Genomic DNA, 17,387 nt, shown 5'->3' with positions numbered 1-17,387 from the left:
ATCCGGTCTACTCTGATTTTCATCCGTGCTTCTACATAAAAAATAATCTGTGCTTCTATTGTCGAAACTGTAGCGCGATTATGTATTTACTCACGTATTGTGCCACTACAGAATGGAGTTAGGATACTTTGATTGCAGTGATGACAATAAAAGACTTTAAACCGCAAAATCACAGGCAAAATACTTACATAATTAAAGCAAAGGATACTGCATCAATAGCTGCAATTGCAATCATCAACGGAACAAAGTGTGGTATACATATATAGATTATAACCACATGGTCCGACGTGTGTTTATATACAATCGAGCGATTCACGATTTTATATTTTACATTTTTTAAATAATAATATAGCATATTTTTCAGAGTAAGTTCCATTAGTAACCATTACACAATTTTGTATATATAAATTTGTCTTTATTTTATACGTATAAATAAATTTATTTCAGATGGATGACAAAGATCCAACCAGTGTGATCAAAATGATTAAGGATTTAAGATCAGCTTCAGAGTCCTATCGGAAAAGCAGTAGTGGTCTGCCATTACGAATGTCAGGAACTTCATTCTTGTCCCTTGGTGACTACGATGCTTGTACTAACTCACCGAAGAGACCTAAACTTGATGATTCTGTTAATTCTGTTTCAAATAAGAGTGAAACCGAAAATGTTCCAAGCAGTCCTTGGGAATGGAGACGGCTGAAAGGAGAGGTAATATATATATGTATATATTTATTTCATTTTGGTCTCGTAGCTCAAAAATGGACTTGGTTTATATTTCTACACATTCCTTGACATATTCTCATACTCTCTATACAAAGACTCATCCTTCTGCACAATCCTAATCTATCCTAATTTATTCTATCTAGTTTCTATTGCATACTTCCTTCCTTTTTCTATAGCTTCCTTTGGGTTTCTTCTACATCTCTAAGTCATTCAGGCACTTTACTGCCAATATTTCCTTCAAGATATCTATCTTTTCTTCGTGTTTTGTCATCCTGATCCCTGCTTTAATTTTTAGCTTTTCCTTCTTCACCTCTTCCAGCATGATGTAGTCCGGGGTCCATCTATCCAATTTTAGACACTACTTTATATATTTAATTTGGATTGTGGGAGAGGTAATATATATATCTTCGTTAATACATTAATTACTGCATTAAACACTATTTTAAAACCTATATGTTCAAGAAAATAATCTTTATTTTCCAGGTATTATCATTAAAAACAAGACTTTCTCATCAAGAATCGGCCGTGCAGCAGCTGCACAAAATACGTCGACAAATGGAGGAGGTCTTTGAGAAAGAGAAAGGTATTTTAGAGATGCAGGTGGAGCAGGAAAAACAAACTGTCAGACAGCTAGAAGTACGGCTTGATATTGCACGTAGAACGAACCAGGAATCACGCGACGCTCAGGCTGCCGCGGAAAAAGAACTATTTCAGGTTTAGAAAACACCAACTACTTTTGATTGCGTTGATGTAATGATTTTTCATAGAAAATGTCTATTTCGCAGGTGAAAACAAGTTTGGAGCAAAAGATGATGGTGTTGATGAACGAAAACGCAAAATTGAAAGATGAGTTTAATCAGTCTTCATCACAAGAGACTTCTTCGGTGTCGAAAGATGTTAACGAGAATTCGGATTCCCAATATAAATTGGAAGCAGCTCAAACAAGAATATCCCAGTTAGAGGAGAAGTTGAAAGAATACCAGACCAAGCAGCAGGAACTGGAATTGCAGAACGTAGAGCTTCAAAGCATGAAGATTAAGAATGAGAAGCTCGAGTCTGAGAAGGCGCTATGGGAGGAAGGAAAGATACTAACAGCGAGAGCAGCGAAAGCGAGCGAGTTGGAGAAAGAACTTAGTGTAGCCAAGGAGACCATTGCCACACTAAGAGAATCCGTTAGAGGAAAATTGCTTTTAGAGGAACAAATGGCAAGCGTGATGAAAAGGTATTGCTCTAAACCTCGTTCCTACTATTTTTATAAGGACTATTATGTCAATCAATGTTTTTACGATTCCATAGACTAGATCATACTGAGAAAGTAGAGCAGCAAGTAGCAATGTTAGAAGCTAAGAAAAGTGAACTGTCTTTGCGCCTGTCCGAATACGAATCGATTGGAATCACTGGTGGGCCGTCTGCGTTAAAACGTGAATTAAATCGTTTGCAACAAGCCGAATTGGTTTTAAAATCGGAAGAAGGTCAGCTGAAGTCGCGATTGGACGCCGCTTTACGGGAAAATCACAGTCTACAGAAGATTTACGAGGAATCCAAGAAATTGGCTACGGACGTAACGGCTTCGAAAGAGAGATTGAATAAACTCGTGAGTAGACTGCAGAAGAAGATGATCCTTGTCACAAGGGAACGCGATAGTTACAGACAGCAACTGGATTTGTATGAAAAGGAGATCACTGTGGATAGCAACAGCGCGATAACCGAGCGAATACCCGCTCTGGAACGCACCATTGACGCTTATAGGTATGTTCATTATGATGAATAATTAATAGACTACTTCTTCCAGAGCAAGTAATGATATTGTTATAAAAATACCGTGAATTGTACCAAGTTATACAATTGCAGGGAACTAGTTGCCAAATTGGAGTCTGATCTCCTGGCAGTGGAAGGCCACAACCAACTGGACGAGTGTAATAAATTGCAGAAGGAGATTGACCGATTGAAAGGTGAACTGGAACATCGTGCATTGAAAGGCGACTTCAACTGCAACGCTAGGGTGTTGCATTTCGCAATGAATCCGGCCGCCATTGCTGAAAAGCAGGCGGAAGAGAAGCAGATGGCGTTAATACGAGAAGTCGAAGAGCTAAGGGCCAAAGTTGCCCTAGGTGGAACCTCGGCAATAGCGCCAACGTCTTCTCTCCAAACTCAAGGTAACTTCTTCTTTCTTCTCGTTTTGATTTTATATGCATTTCACATACAAAATTGAAAAATCTTCAGAAATAGCGGAACTTAAACAGACCCACGAGATTAAGATAGCTCGGCTCAAGGAGGCTTTTAAGGCTTCATCTCAAGAGTACCGGCAAGCCTGCTACCAACTGTTCGGCTGGCGAGTAGACAGGACGAAGGAGGGTCGTTACAAATTGTCTAGTCAGTACGCAGAGTCCTCCGAAGATTTTCTCTTCTTCCACATTGGCGAAGATGGCGTCGATCTTTTAGAAACAGCGTTCTCTGCGACCTTGGGGACTTTGGTCGAGCAGCACTTGCAACGACAACACAGCGTCCCCATGTTCCTCAACGCTGTGCAATCGGACTTATTCAATCAGCAAACCATGACAAATGTGATGAGCTAATCTGGAACACAATCAGAAACACATTCTCATTCCTGTATCCTTGGAAGAGAAAACTTAGAGCGCAATATAACGCCATGATAGCTGCTCTGTTTTCTATGTGACCGAAAGAAAAGTAATACCGTTTTTTATTATTCAAATTCATCAATGAGAGATTCATCGGTTTTGTGCACGGACATTCAGTGATCGCGTGTTCTAGATATAAAAAAGCCATCGACGTAATGAACTCAAGTTACTCCTTAGTATGTATTTTCTTCTTGTCTTTGGTAATCAATAAACTGCCATATTGTCTCTCATTTAATATTCTTTCTCCTTTGTGCTTGACGCATCCAGCACGAAGTTCTACTGTTAATTAACACGCTCGGAGGGTGTACATAGACTGCAGCCTAATTTCGCGTCAGTGCACAGACAAGGCCGAATCGTTACGCCCTCCTTTCCGCATTAGTTGCCCCTTTCGAATCAAACACCATGTTCAACGGAGCGTTACTAATTCAGAAACTGCACTATCGTTACTCGCTTTACTTATTACGGAAACCAACGGAACAGCCAGCGAAATTATTTGTAATAACGCGGTTACACTGCGTTCCGGGTCAACCATAACACGGTTTTAACCGGTCTTCCCAGTCCTAACACGCGATTTCCAGATAATCTTCATTTTTCAAGGTTTACGCAAGCAACTATTGCTGATATCATCCCCTATTTCATGTCTCTAATATGTAGAGACCGGCTGAATGTCTTTATCATGAAACATTTGAAAATTATTTAACAATAATTGAATGTAAAGAATTAAGGCGAACATTCACAAATTAACATAAATAAACCGTATGCTACATTGAAAATAATTCACTTTTGTTTAAGTCTAAATTCAGAGAAAAATTTGTTATTTTGTACAAACCAGATTCTGACTCTGAGTGCTACTATTATAGACACAGCATTAAGTGTTCGAAAATGATCAAACAAATATGAACATAGAGTTCAAATATTGTTTAACATACCGTATAAAAATCTCGTTTTCTTTTTAGACTTTCTGATTTCAAACTCTGCCCATTCGAGACTGACGATGTAACCGCATGTTACTCGTCATTTCTCCACAGAGACCGAAGACAATTAAAGCAACGTTCTGCTTTTTGGTCAAATTATCAGGGCAAAATTAATAAATATCCTTCATAGAGGATGTACAGGTTTCCTTCCAAAAATCCCAACAGGTTTCGAGGCAACTTTGATTAAACAAATTCCTTCTACCTCGATTTCCCCTTTGGAGGTGTATGCGGCTGTTCATAGAGTAAACAATAATTCAGGGAAAATGAGTAAATTCTCAAAGAGCTGGCGGAAGCGCAGGGAAACAGAGCACCGAGTCCGTGTAGGTTAACAAAGCGATTCTTTCGCGGGAGTTCGGAGTTTCGTGTGCTGATGAAATTGGACACGAGATTAATGCCGTCTATCTTGGCCTCGGCCTTATCCTGCAGGTGCAGAGGGAAGTTGAAGTTCTCCGGGAAACCCCTATGTTACAGCGCGCGACGATACTGTTTCCTGTGTTACGTGGCGGACCTTTGCGATGGTCAAACATTGGCATGTTGGGTGCAACAGCGTTAATAATCGAAAAGTAAGAAAAATTACATGTATTTTTTTTCACTTATGTCTTATTAACGAAAGGTATGAATCTTCCAGCTATTTGTAATTTATATTAAAAATAGTTCAGCTGATTTGATACACCATGCTATTTAAAGTCATGCTATTTTAGAGTGCATCTCTTTGCTTAATCGTTTTAGCACTGCATAAAGTACGTCTATGTACTTGATTAAATAAAATGTATTTAATCAAATATTTTAAGTAACACAGTATCTAAATTTTCATATTCTTTTTGAACCCTAATTATATGGAAAATAGAGAATTGTGACAACTTAAAGAGAAGTGGATTATCTTATATATAAAATATATTATCTTATATATTTTACAAATAAAGAAATATAAATAAAATATATTATCTTATATATTTCATAAATAAAAAAATATAAATAAAATATATTATTTTATATATAAAATTATATTATGTATAAAATCGTTGCTCAATCGTATGCTATATACAAATAGAAAATATTTCAGAAATTGGAAGCTCGGTTGAAATACTCTTACCATGGCGGATTTCAAACATAAAATGCTTAATTAAATTCAAGCAGCACCTAGTTTGGCGTCCGGCAGCGCAAGATGTGGCTATTAATTGCGGCTAACACGTCTCGCAAATCATCCCGCCTTGTGTTTCTTATTATCGGAAAAAATCCGGGGCATTTTCGAACAGCGCAGCCTTAATTTTGATACATTATTCCGGGCGTGCAGTGTCTCGTTCGAATGAAATCCTGTACGCCGACGGAGTCTAGTTACTCAACGCTCATGGCTGATGCGGCTTGTCCTTGTTTCCTTAATATTCGAGCCCGAAGTCCTTTTTTTCTTTTGCCCCGAATACTTTCGAGCGTAATACCCCACGGGATTATTCTACAATTTTCCCTTGGCCGCGCCCGCCTTTCCGGCGAGGGTTGCCGCGCCTCTCCTCCCTCGCGCCGGCGAAATTAAAAGCATCGAGAGCACAGTGAAAAGAAGGTAATCCCGGCCTCGTCTTAATTAGATCACACGGCGATGCGGACGTAAACGGGATGGCGCGGGGACCGGGTCTGATCGGCGCTCTTTTCGCGTTTCTTTCGGTCGCGCCGCTCAGGTTTCAACACACCCGCTCAAACGTGTCCTGCTTTTCACGCGTTTGCGACCATGGCAAATTTGTAAAATGCAATGCAAATTACTGTGGAAGGCTTACGGAGGAGGGAGGAGGTTCTTACTTACAGGGGATGATCCCCAAACCGGAAATTCAACAAATTCTGAAACTTTGGGGATATGTGGAATATACATACGTAGATATGTATTATGAATCATTTTTCTTCACTCACTCCATCTTTCACTCACTCCAAGGAGCGGAAATTAACCCGCAAATGTTCGGCTATTTTTTATTTCATTGCTACAATTCGCGAACTGTGATCTTTACGCTTGAAGAATACGTTCTCGACATCCAAGAAAAGATCCATGGTGAATTAATCATCTTCGTAATCGTTGGGCGTGGCCATATCCCTGATCTCCTGGTCTTGAAACTGCTTCCAATGTGCCCCTAATGTGGACAGTGTGGTCTGAAGAATGTCCCTGGTGACGTTGACCGCTTCCATTTCCTCGAGATTCTCACTAGTTCGCGAGATAAGGTCCAGTAGCGTGTATTGATGGGCGACGAGAATGTCCATGATGAGATGATGTGAGACACAGCACGAATGAGAATGAATGAGTGAAAGGATTCATATCCTTTGGAATCGATAAAGAATCGAAGAGAGAAACGGATTCGAAAAGTATCGGAGAATAAGTGGAAATGAGTCGGAAAAAACCGGCTCGAAGGACCAACGAGGATCAATCAGGAACCAACGCCCATGTTCAAGTCACCACGATCCAAGGTCGCCGAGTCTCTCCAGAAAGTTGGGGATAAAAATCACTCTAGTTTAGAAAAAATAAAAGAGAAAATTATATAATAGAAATAGAATAGAATATATTTTTTTATAACTTTTCAACTCAATTTTTTATAAGACTTATGTTGCGCGAAAATTCGATGTTACTTTATATATCTTTTTTAATTACGTAATCAACGTTTTATACTAAATCGAAAGTTTTTTATATTTTGTCATTTGTACACTCTACTTTAATATACCGTGAAGTATTTTTTCCCTTCAATATACATATATTCATTGAAATATATGGCGTAGAAAATATTCGAAACGGTTGCATCAATTTTCAATACAGCAAAATTTGTCAATATTGAACGATTTTTATGAAAAACAAAATAGCATCGTATAAAAGTTCCATCTCCCAGTATCCGTGATACATCCAGGACAAGAAAAATTGCTACGCTAATCAAGATTATTAAATTTCAATATCAGAGCTTCTCATCTTTTATATAAAACAAAATGGCACCGCGCAAAGGCCCAGTTCCCAGTTTCCATAATATATTAAGCACATTGAAAATTGCTACATTAATCAAGATCATTAAATTCGAATGTCAACGCTTGTCGTCGTTGAATGTTCCAGCGAAATAAACTGGAGAGGGCTGCTAAGGACAAGGTTCTCCTCCTCTTCTGGAGGACAAGGGTCGAAACACACTTGCGTACATGCCAGACTCGGTCGTGCTCCAGCATGTTATGCCAACAGTATAGCGTGAACACTCTAATGTAACAATATTGAATGAAAGAATATTTACAATATAATGAAAGAATATTTACAATATAATGAAAGAATATTTACAATATAATGAAAGAATATTTACAATATAATGAAAGAATATTTCGGCCTTGGAGCACGACCGTGCCTGGCACGTAAGCGTGTTTCGACCCTTACCCCTGCGAGGTTGAACTAGAACAACGTCTCTCCTGAAATATTTAAGGGCGTTTCGTTTCGCGACGATGCTCGGCGACTCTGTTTGATTATTTAGTAGTGGCCGCGCGATAATAAACACGCGGGGCACGTACGCCAGGAACAAGTGTATCCGCGCACTCAATTCCGTGTCTCATAAGCTGAGTCGAGTGACTCAGCCGCTAATGAAGACCACCGGGCCGCCCTCCGGTTCGCCGCGGACAATGCAATTGGAATCGGTCTTTGGGGATCCGCCGGTTCCTTTTCCAGACACGTAGGGTTACGGGACCGGAGTAACGGATCCCCGGGGACAGCTAGCGATCCTCCATCGCCGGCGTGCTCCATCGTCGCGGCTTTCCCACCTCGATAAGAATTCGAAAAGTCCTCCCTGCCGCCCCTCGGCTCAACCATGCTTTCGACGGCTCGTTCGGCGGGGAGAAATTACGACATAATTGAGACGGATGATTTCCCACCCTTCGTGGACCGAGCTCGGCTTTGCTCATACGCGCGATTCGCTTCAATCGCTTGAAATCGTGAGATCTGTGCTCATAATTGCTCGAACAATCTTCAATATTTGCAAAATAAGGCAGTTTCATGGGATATTTGTTAAATAAGCGATGATATTGAATGAAAGATCATTTATTTGATGTATTCCTGTTCTTCTCTTTCGGCACTGCTTGGAACGATTTTAGTCCACAATGATTTTGTTACTGTTTTTGCTGTAATATCGTTTTCTTTAATTGAATGTGAATAAGGGCAAATAGTAAAATTAAACAAAGGCATTTTAGTCGTCGTCCAGTAGATTAGTCGCTTTTGTGGCCCACTGTATGTATATTTCATTAGAACAATCATTATATCAGCTCTGGAGACGACAGTGATACATTCTATTTGAATACAGCAATGTCTCTCTAATTGACGCTCAGATTGTCCACAAAAGTGGACAATTCGGGAAGAGGAGATACGATTATTCGAGCCTTGCGGTTCATTTTCATAGTTACGAATTATTTAAAATAATCGTATCTCCTGTTCCCAAATTGTCCATTTTTGTGCGCTAGGGAGACTTTACTGTATTTGTTGTGTAGTAGACACAAGGGTGTCAGGATACTAAAAAATTGAAACGCGAATATATACGTTTAACAACAGTAAAGTACAACATATAATCGCCATCACATAGTGTTAATTATAAGTAGTAGCATGTGCGGTCGTGCTCTTTCACAAAATTAGCCAAGAGACTTGCACGTACATTTATATAATTTTGCGAAGAATTTTTACGACAATGGAACGTAATAGTACTAAATACCGAATGAGGCTATACCGTTGGGGAAAAAGGGAGCCGCGATAATATGGTACAATTCATTCGCAGTTGGTTTCATTTTCCAAAAGGTCGATTTTGAATTTCAGCCAGAAGAACGTACCCCGTTGAACGCGAACACGTTCTCGTTTATTATTCTTTTCACAGCCCGTTATAAAACAGTTCCACGATACAGTTCCGATTTGTTCTTCGTGCTGAATTATTATTCACGTGGTGCGCGAGAAAGGTACATTAACATTGGCGATCTTAAAGTATTCAATAGAGAAAAGTTTAGATAGGTACAACAATTTATTTTGTAATTTCATGCTTGCCATGGGAGGGTTGGACAGGACAATGTGTTTAATACTTGGTCGATCCAGGAGCATTTTCACGAATTAGCTTCAACATTCTCCTTTAAATATACAAAATAAGCTACATCGAGATTAAGTATATTAAAACTCGCTTATCTTACCGTATGGTGCCACTGAAGGGTTGATTACGGACATCGGTCCCGAAATTAGTTCACTCATTACTCTTCCATTCTACGTTCAATATATATTTATTATTAAATATATATTCAATATATATTTATTATATTATATTCTATATTCAATATATATACATTCTACGTTAAATATACGTTTTTTAAAACAATTTCTGCTGTTTCAGAAATAGAGACAGATGCTTGAAACACGAATTGTTAACCGAACGAAGCTTCTTTGCAAAATACAGTTAAGGAATTCGGAGATTGCCTCCATTTTTCGCTTCGACTGACTTAATGTCTAAATTATCATATGTTTATCAGTAGAACAAAAGCTAAACTAACATTCTGCGTCATAATTTCTTTTCATAATCGCTTTCATTATTTAGAGTACTTTCTTCATTATCTGTTGAACTATCACTTTCAATGCATCTTCTTTTAGTGGTTCTTTTGAAATTGATTTTTTGATTTAGCGTCGTAATAAAAATTTCCAAAGTAAATGTTATCAGTATTAGTAAATGTTCAAAAGTTCATTGAATGTACTATACATGGTATACAGGGTGTGGCACGTAACTGTCGCCACAATTTATCAAGCACTTTCGACAGTCTGACGAAAAAATGTTTCGAATGAAAGTTAATTAGTATCAAGTCCTCGTATATTAAACAACTTTACCCTGTAGAATATGCGTGTATACTGAAATTCAAATTAATCGTCTTGAATTTACGACCGCTGCTGTAAATCTGTTTTAAATCGTCAAAGTGAGCAATGTAGAGCATCGTAACAGAAACAACTCGAAAATGGGAATTCGTTTCGGACGCATGGAATACCGTGTCCCAGCCGGAATTACTATGCTCGCGAAGGATTGGCAATATGCTGACGGTCTCCTCGCGGCGTCTCATCGCATAGTGTGGAGGATCTGCTACGTCGAAGGTGTGTGGAGTACACGGGGGACGTTTTGTACGTGCACACCGACTGTAGAAACTAGATGACCAAAAGCATTTTCGAGGGCGGCCCGCCGACAGGAACTCGATATAGCGGCGCCAGCTGCGAAGGGACTCGGAGTAGACGGGAACTCCCGCGCCGAAACTCCATTATCCTTAATTATAATCGCGTTTAATCGCAAACTCATCCAGCTCCATATGTGCGCCAGCTCTCCGCACCGCGCGGCCTAAACTCGCGCGCTCGAAGCCCGGCTTCCTTCGGTTATCAATCTGGAATCAGCCGGCCCCTTTTTGCGGGCCAACCGTGGGACTGATCGGGGATTTCCTTCTCCAGCAAAACAACCATCCTAGACGCCAGAACGTCCTAAGACCGACGGAACAATTTTCATTAAAGGGCTAATTGAAGCTCCAACCGACTGGCTTTTCGCCGCCGACTTCGAATGCAGGTCATCCTGTCAGTAATTCATCTTGAAGATTTAACCACCATTGTAGAACGTTAATACATCAATCTTTAATCGTCGATACGTCGTTCCTTATCTTTAAGTGGATAATTAATGGAATCAATAACTTATGGGATCCTGATTGGAGATCCGCGTAGCTTTCTTTGCAGAATACATTCTGCGAGCGATAGTGTTTTACTAAGTGTAATCACTATTGCAAAATAGTAATATGTTAATCTTTAATCGTCAATACGTTGTTATGTGTCCTTTATGTCAATTTTTGAACATGTTTTTAAGAAATTCTTTGATTCTGGGTACGCATGTGAACTATAACTATAAACTATAAAACTTGTTTCATTTATTTTGAACACATAATTTCACATTTTCATCTCTTCGTAACAATTGCTACAAATATTACAAATGTTATATGCGTTACAGCATTCTTCGTGTTCTCAATTCGATACCGATTCGGTGAATTTTGTACGAGTTCGGGACTGTAACCTAATTTAACCTTGCCAAGAATCGTTTCTTAGAATCTTCCAAAGTTCTCGTGATTTTCTAATTCTTCTACGGAAATAATAATATACTTACACACGACCAATGATCCATGTTTCGAGAAAGCTCCGACATTAAATACAATCACCGCCTGTCGGCTCTAATCGGCCCGACAAAATGGCGGATCAGCGCCGCGCATATTTACGGCGTAACATGCTATTCCCGGTATCTCTGCGACCGAATCTTGTCGACGCCGACGGTTCCGACTTTCTGCGTCGCATATTTATAAAACCCGGTAATACACGGGATTCGTTTCCCGAACGAATTCCTGCTAATTTGATCTCCCGATTGATACCTCACACCATCCGAGGCGATCTGGCAAGTCCGACCACGGGGCGTCGCGCCGCGCCTCGCCGTTTCCAACTTTTTAATGGAGCTAGCGCGAGTATAATTGCGTTCCGAAGCTGTATAATTAATGTATAACAATTTCCCGGGGCTAGTGGCGCGGCAACTAAATACCTTCACAAATTTCGGAATCTCCGGGACGCGCGGGGGCGGTGACAGAACCCCCGTCGGGAATTACCCGGCCGTGTTATTACAGTTTTTTCTCTGCTAACACCCCCGACTTCATCGAGCGACTTTCTCACAGCACGCGTATTCCTTCGATATTAGGGCTGTACCTCACTTAGTCGGGGCTATGGTAATTGCGCGCACGGCAGATCCTTAACCAGATAATTTATTCGATACGCCACTCCCTTAACGTGTCCGTACATCTAACAATAAGCCTGGACTCGCGAAAACCATGGACTCGATTTCTCGCGCGATTTCGAGCATGTAAGGACGCGTTAGATTTAGCGGAGTCGCAGTGTTCGGTGCTTTAGGAGAATTTCGGACAAAATTAATAATTCCTAAAATACTGAATTTTTTAGACGAGATCCCTGATATTTGTTTAAAGAGCATATGGGGATCTATCAATTGATAACGAAATGTAGAGATTTATTAAATAATCGTAGTTTTTTATTCGATAAAATATATCTTATTAATATTTTTATATCAGTAACTTTTGCTCGAACAATTTGTTTAGTCAGTTTGTCGATAATGTGTGAAAAATCGAGATGATCATATAGGAGAAAGGAAAACAAATAATACAGTAAATTCTCTCCAATTGTCCCCAACTTGTGAACAAAAATGGACAATTTGGTAAGCGGGGGTACGATTATTTTTTATAGTTTTCACAGTTGTTGACAATCGGCGACTATAATCGTATCTCCCCTTTCCAAATTGTCCATTTTCGTTTGCAAGCTGAGATACAATTTCAGAAGATTTACTGTATCTCTCTAAAGTAAAATCTGTGTGAAAAAATGTTTATTGAGAAAATTGTTAATTCATAACTAATAGTGTATATTATTTTACAGCGAACAGAGAAGTCTATTTAAAGCATTTTCGCAGAAACATTTATACAATATCAGGAACTGCAAAAGAAAAATCGGAAGTCGGTCATTTTGACTGGTTTTGCAGTAAACAAATCGAAGGCACAGTAATTGGTTAGCCCTGGGTACTCGGACATAAACACGCGATCATGGTTAACTCTCCGCAGAGCGCACGTGACTCCCAGAAAAAGGCCGAAAACGTCACGACGGAGAAAATTCGTACGTAACATTTTGTTCGGCTGTATAATTTCGTCGGCCAAGGAAGCCTTCTAATTACAAGGTCTAGAAAAGAGCGTCGCGAAACCGCCGCCCGGCCCGCGGACACGAGCGAACGGCAATTTTCCTTTGCCGTTAATGGAAAATCTCTCCGCTGTTCGTTCCTTATCGAGGAGCCGGTCCGAGGCGAAAGAAGGAATGAAAAAGAAACGGTGGGGAAGGTCGATAAGTGCAAATTACACGGCGGGAGGACAGGGAAATAGGCGGGGCCCCGGCGAACTATCCGAAAGGAATGAAACTTAAGTCATTGTCATGGGGGCAAGTAGAATTCAAAGAAACTCGGATAGGGGACGACCGGCAGGGCGAGGCGGCGCATCGTGGGAAGGGTAAATGAAGCTCCCTATTTGCAAAGTTTGACTCTCTCTCTTTACCGTCCTTTTCCCACGACTTTCCTCCAGCTTCCACTTTTCTCTCGCTCTTTCGAGCGGATAGAGAGCCGAGCTCCGATAATGTTGAAACTTCCATGGGATTCTGGTGTACTCTTCTAATGGCGGCCGACGGCGCTCCTAATTTTATCGATTCTTTTCGATGAACGTCGAACTCACGCATTCAATCCTTCTTTTCATAGCGGAGCACGTTTGTGCCGATCACAGTGTGACAGCGTTGACCATTCGTGTTCGCCTGCAGTCGTCTAACATTTCAAGGTGGACACTTTCGTTGTTTTCAACCTGTTTGTCGTACTATTCTTTTTACTGTTACTATAGGATTATCAATACGTAACTGTTAGGGATATATATAGGTAATGTTTTTCTTTAAATTGAGTGAACATTGTCATCTTGTTCGCGGACATGATCTAATATTAGGTTACATACGTCGGTGGATAAAATAATAACCTCAAGATTTTTAGGTATAGACACCTATTTGTACGTATATGTGAGAAATGAATACACAACAAAATAAGATATTAGTTTTGATATAATATACGATAAAGTTAAATAAATCATTCTACCCATTTGTTATTTATACAAAAAAAAATTAAATTTTGTGCGTAATATTATGGTAAATATAATATTATATTAAATAATATTAAATAATATTAAATATATAATATATATTATATTAAATAATATTAAATATATAATATATATTATATTAAATAATATTAAATATATAATATATATTATATTAAAGATTAGTTCTGACATAATATATGATAAAGTTAAATAAATCATTCTATCCATTTGTCATTTATACAAAACAAAAATGAAATTTTGTGCGTAATATTATGGTAAATATAATATTATATTAAATAATATTAAATATATAATATATATTATATTAAATAATATTAAATATATAATATATATTATATTAAATAATATTAAATATATATTATATATATATATATATATATATATATATATATATATATATATATATATATATATATAAATATTACTCTGTTAAAAATTAAATATATACAAATCTATTACACTACTAACCATTTCTTTGTTTAAAATAAAAAATCCAACAATAAAATTGATTTGCATGGTAGGATCTAAATGAAAAAACAACATATCCTATAATTGAATTGTACAGCAATCACTATTGTATAAAAAGCGTTCACCTGAAATTTCATAAAAAGCTATTCGATATTTTAAAAGTTATATCCATGTTTGTAACAGTGATGCAACATCACAAGTAGGCCGGACCGTATTGCGTTAATATTTATCGCATATTATCGCATATTATTTAACGCGTTACTACGCGCCTCGACGTTACAACCGAGGTGGGTGTCCCTTACTGACGTCCGGAACGTTCGTTCCACGTTGTTCCTCAAGGAACAACGTCACCGAATTTACAACGGCGTGATCAAGGGGGGGGGAGGTGGTGTCGACGGCGGATTAGACGATGATCCAATTAAAAATGAAAAGCCGCGCGGGTGCGGATGTGGGCGGCTGAGGAACGCGATTAAAGGGGGTCGTCGGGGATCGCGGTGACGCAGCAACAACGCCGGGGCGCGTAACTTGTCGCGACGCCGAACGGATTAACATGTGAACGGAGTTTAATAGGAACTTCGAGAAAATTATGGGACCGCGGCGTCGTCGGTGCCGCTCGGTCTGGCCGAACACCCTTCCTCTCTTTCGCCCCCGGCCTCTCTTTCTCTCTCATACGCGGAAAGTCCTGATTAAGGGCGAAGTACGTATGAAAAATCGCACTCGTTAAGCGGGGCGCCGCCGAGAGAAAAAGCACGCGACCGCGCGCACATACACAGAGAGAAAGTTTCAACTTATCGAATAAATTTAACGAACCGCGGCCGAACTCGAAAACGGTTCTTATTCGAAGTCGCGCGCGCGCGGCTAGAGGCGACTTCGCAGCACAGCCTCCTCATTATCGGAGCTTTCGGCGGCATAAAGGAGGCGTTTATGTCGCAACTTGACATCGTTCCGCCGCGCGCAAATTACATCGAGCGGGCACGCTCCGCGAGACCGCGCGGCCGCGCTCGCATATTCTCGCGAGAAGCGGACTCTTGGCGAATTTTCGAGCACCGAACCGGCGGCCGAAGGGCTCTCTCCTTCGCGTTCCTTCTGTTCGATTCGCGGATCGATCGCCGCGGATTGAACGAGGGCCGCGGCTCGCAGCACCGCCGGACCAGCCGCGATATTTAAATCGCGATCCGGTTTATTAACGCGCCACTTGGCCGGGCCTTTGTGCCAGTTACCGGTGCGTCGCTTAATTAGTTGATTACGCCATGAGAGACTTCGCCGCTGCGATACTGTTTTACCTCGTTAGACTTCGCTACGACTGCGGCTCGAATCGGTTCACTGCCTTCTGGCTGCGAGACGGGGAGGCTTTCCAGACGACTGGGAAGTTCATAATTAATATTGTGTTCGTTTCAATTCCAGCTCAACTTGGACGCTGATGACGGGCATTGAAGAGATCATTCGCGCGTTTCTTTTCCAGTTTCGGTCGCGTAGAGGATTATTTGGAGCTCTGGTTAAATAGGTTTGATACTCGCTGGAAGATCGGCGATTCTAATTTATTTTCCGTGGATTTTTGTTATTATAATAATATAAAGTATATATATAAAGCATATTATATATATAATAATAATATATAATATATATTAATAATAATAATAATTAATAATATATATAATATATAGAATATATAATAATAATATATAGCAATATATGTTAATATAATGCTATTATAATGCTTAAGTCGGGGCACCACTCTGAGGCGCTAAAAAATAAGTAATTTTGTCATAAGTAATTATTAAGTAAAAGATGCAGTCTTTCTAAGGAAATATAAATGTATATTTCAGCTTTGTTTTACGAATTTTGTTAACGTAAAAATGCTATAAAATGCTGTGGTATTGCTTCAAATTGACCGAATAAAAATTCAATAGATCTTTTGATGCTTTTTAAGTAGGTATTATTAAACCGGTAAACATGCTTTGTATGAATAAAAATATGCGCCACTGCCGTCATTTCAAATAATTTGCATTTTTCTTTCATCGTGAACCTCGTTATAAATGACGATGCGTGTGTTAAACTTACCGGACAACACGATTTGTAAATAATAGCTGTAATCGGAATATGCGGTTTGCGTATCGACCGTTTCACTTCGTACGATGTGTCATTTGCTATCGCGTAACTGTTTTGTCCAATATATTTTCATCAAACGACATACGCGTGTACACCGTTACGTAAATAACGACGTTTATCCCATTGTTGCTAAAATTATTTACTAACTGCGTTTGTCCGATAAGTTTAACGCACACATCTTCATCGGCGGCGGTCTGGAATGTGTTGCAAAGTGGTGGAGGGGAGACCTCACAAATGGGATTGGATGATGCCAATGGATTCTACTGGCGAATTCCAATGGCAGTGCCGTATGCACGCTTCGATCCGTTCTCCACCACTCGGAAGCTCTTTCCAGACCATCACCGATCTTCATTTATAAAGAGGTTTCCAACGAGAGGAAAAATTCAAATTACTTCAAATGATGGTAGCGGCGAATCTTTTTATTTGAACGAAACTTATTTTGATCGTTTTAATAATATTTCCCTAAAACGGCATAACAAACTACTACATTTTTATTGTAACCACTTTTTTTATACTTCCTGCAGTTTTCAAGACATATAGATAAATGGGTAACAACACCTTTCTACGTACAGTGATTTCACCCTGAATAAACGAATTGTGACCGATAATAAAATATAGCACGAAACTTCACTTGACAATATATTTTCACAATATTTTAATTGAATTATTGAAAGATGTCCATTAATTCTTTTAGTAAAAATAGTGTTATATAGAAATGATTAAAAGGTGTCTTTTGAGACATCTTCGTCAATGTCCT

General features: G+C 39.4%; 2 protein-coding genes across 4 annotated transcripts; both read left to right on the top strand.

The window, feature by feature from the left end:
* Positions 1 to 35: 35 nt before the first annotated feature.
* Mad1 (Mitotic arrest-deficient 1) lies at positions 36 to 3,589 on the top strand. 2 transcript variants are annotated; one of them, XM_033477016.2, is made up of 7 exons: positions 36 to 365; positions 448 to 705; positions 1,204 to 1,434; positions 1,506 to 1,942; positions 2,017 to 2,469; positions 2,572 to 2,876; positions 2,944 to 3,589. In XM_033477016.2, exons 2-7 carry the CDS (start codon positions 448 to 450, stop codon positions 3,294 to 3,296), a joined length of 2,037 nt encoding a protein of 678 aa, XP_033332907.1. In that variant the 5' UTR covers positions 36 to 365; the 3' UTR covers positions 3,297 to 3,589. The 2 variants fall into 2 exon arrangements, with proteins under 2 accessions (XP_033332907.1, XP_033332908.1); XM_033477017.2 differs by lacking the exons at positions 36 to 365; positions 448 to 705 and adding an exon at positions 1,016 to 1,112.
* A 132-nt stretch (positions 3,590 to 3,721) lies between these two features.
* On the top strand, positions 3,722 to 16,105 carry LOC143260499 (uncharacterized). 2 transcript variants are annotated; one of them, XM_076526140.1, is made up of 3 exons: positions 3,722 to 4,653; positions 4,760 to 4,896; positions 15,926 to 16,105. In XM_076526140.1, the coding sequence occupies exons 1-3, from the start codon at positions 4,597 to 4,599 to the stop codon at positions 16,023 to 16,025; spliced, it is 294 nt and encodes a 97-aa protein (XP_076382255.1). In that variant the 5' UTR covers positions 3,722 to 4,596; the 3' UTR covers positions 16,026 to 16,105. The 2 variants fall into 2 exon arrangements, with proteins under 2 accessions (XP_076382255.1, XP_076382254.1); XM_076526139.1 differs by lacking the exon at positions 15,926 to 16,105 and adding an exon at positions 7,404 to 7,568.
* Positions 16,106 to 17,387: the final 1,282 nt, after the last annotated feature.

This window comes from Megalopta genalis, chromosome 13, assembly GCF_051020955.1.
Source record: "Megalopta genalis isolate 19385.01 chromosome 13, iyMegGena1_principal, whole genome shotgun sequence".
Taxonomy (NCBI): Eukaryota; Metazoa; Arthropoda; class Insecta; order Hymenoptera; family Halictidae; genus Megalopta; species Megalopta genalis.
Note: the sequence above shows the minus strand (reverse complement) of the source record. Positions and strands in the feature narration are given on the sequence as shown.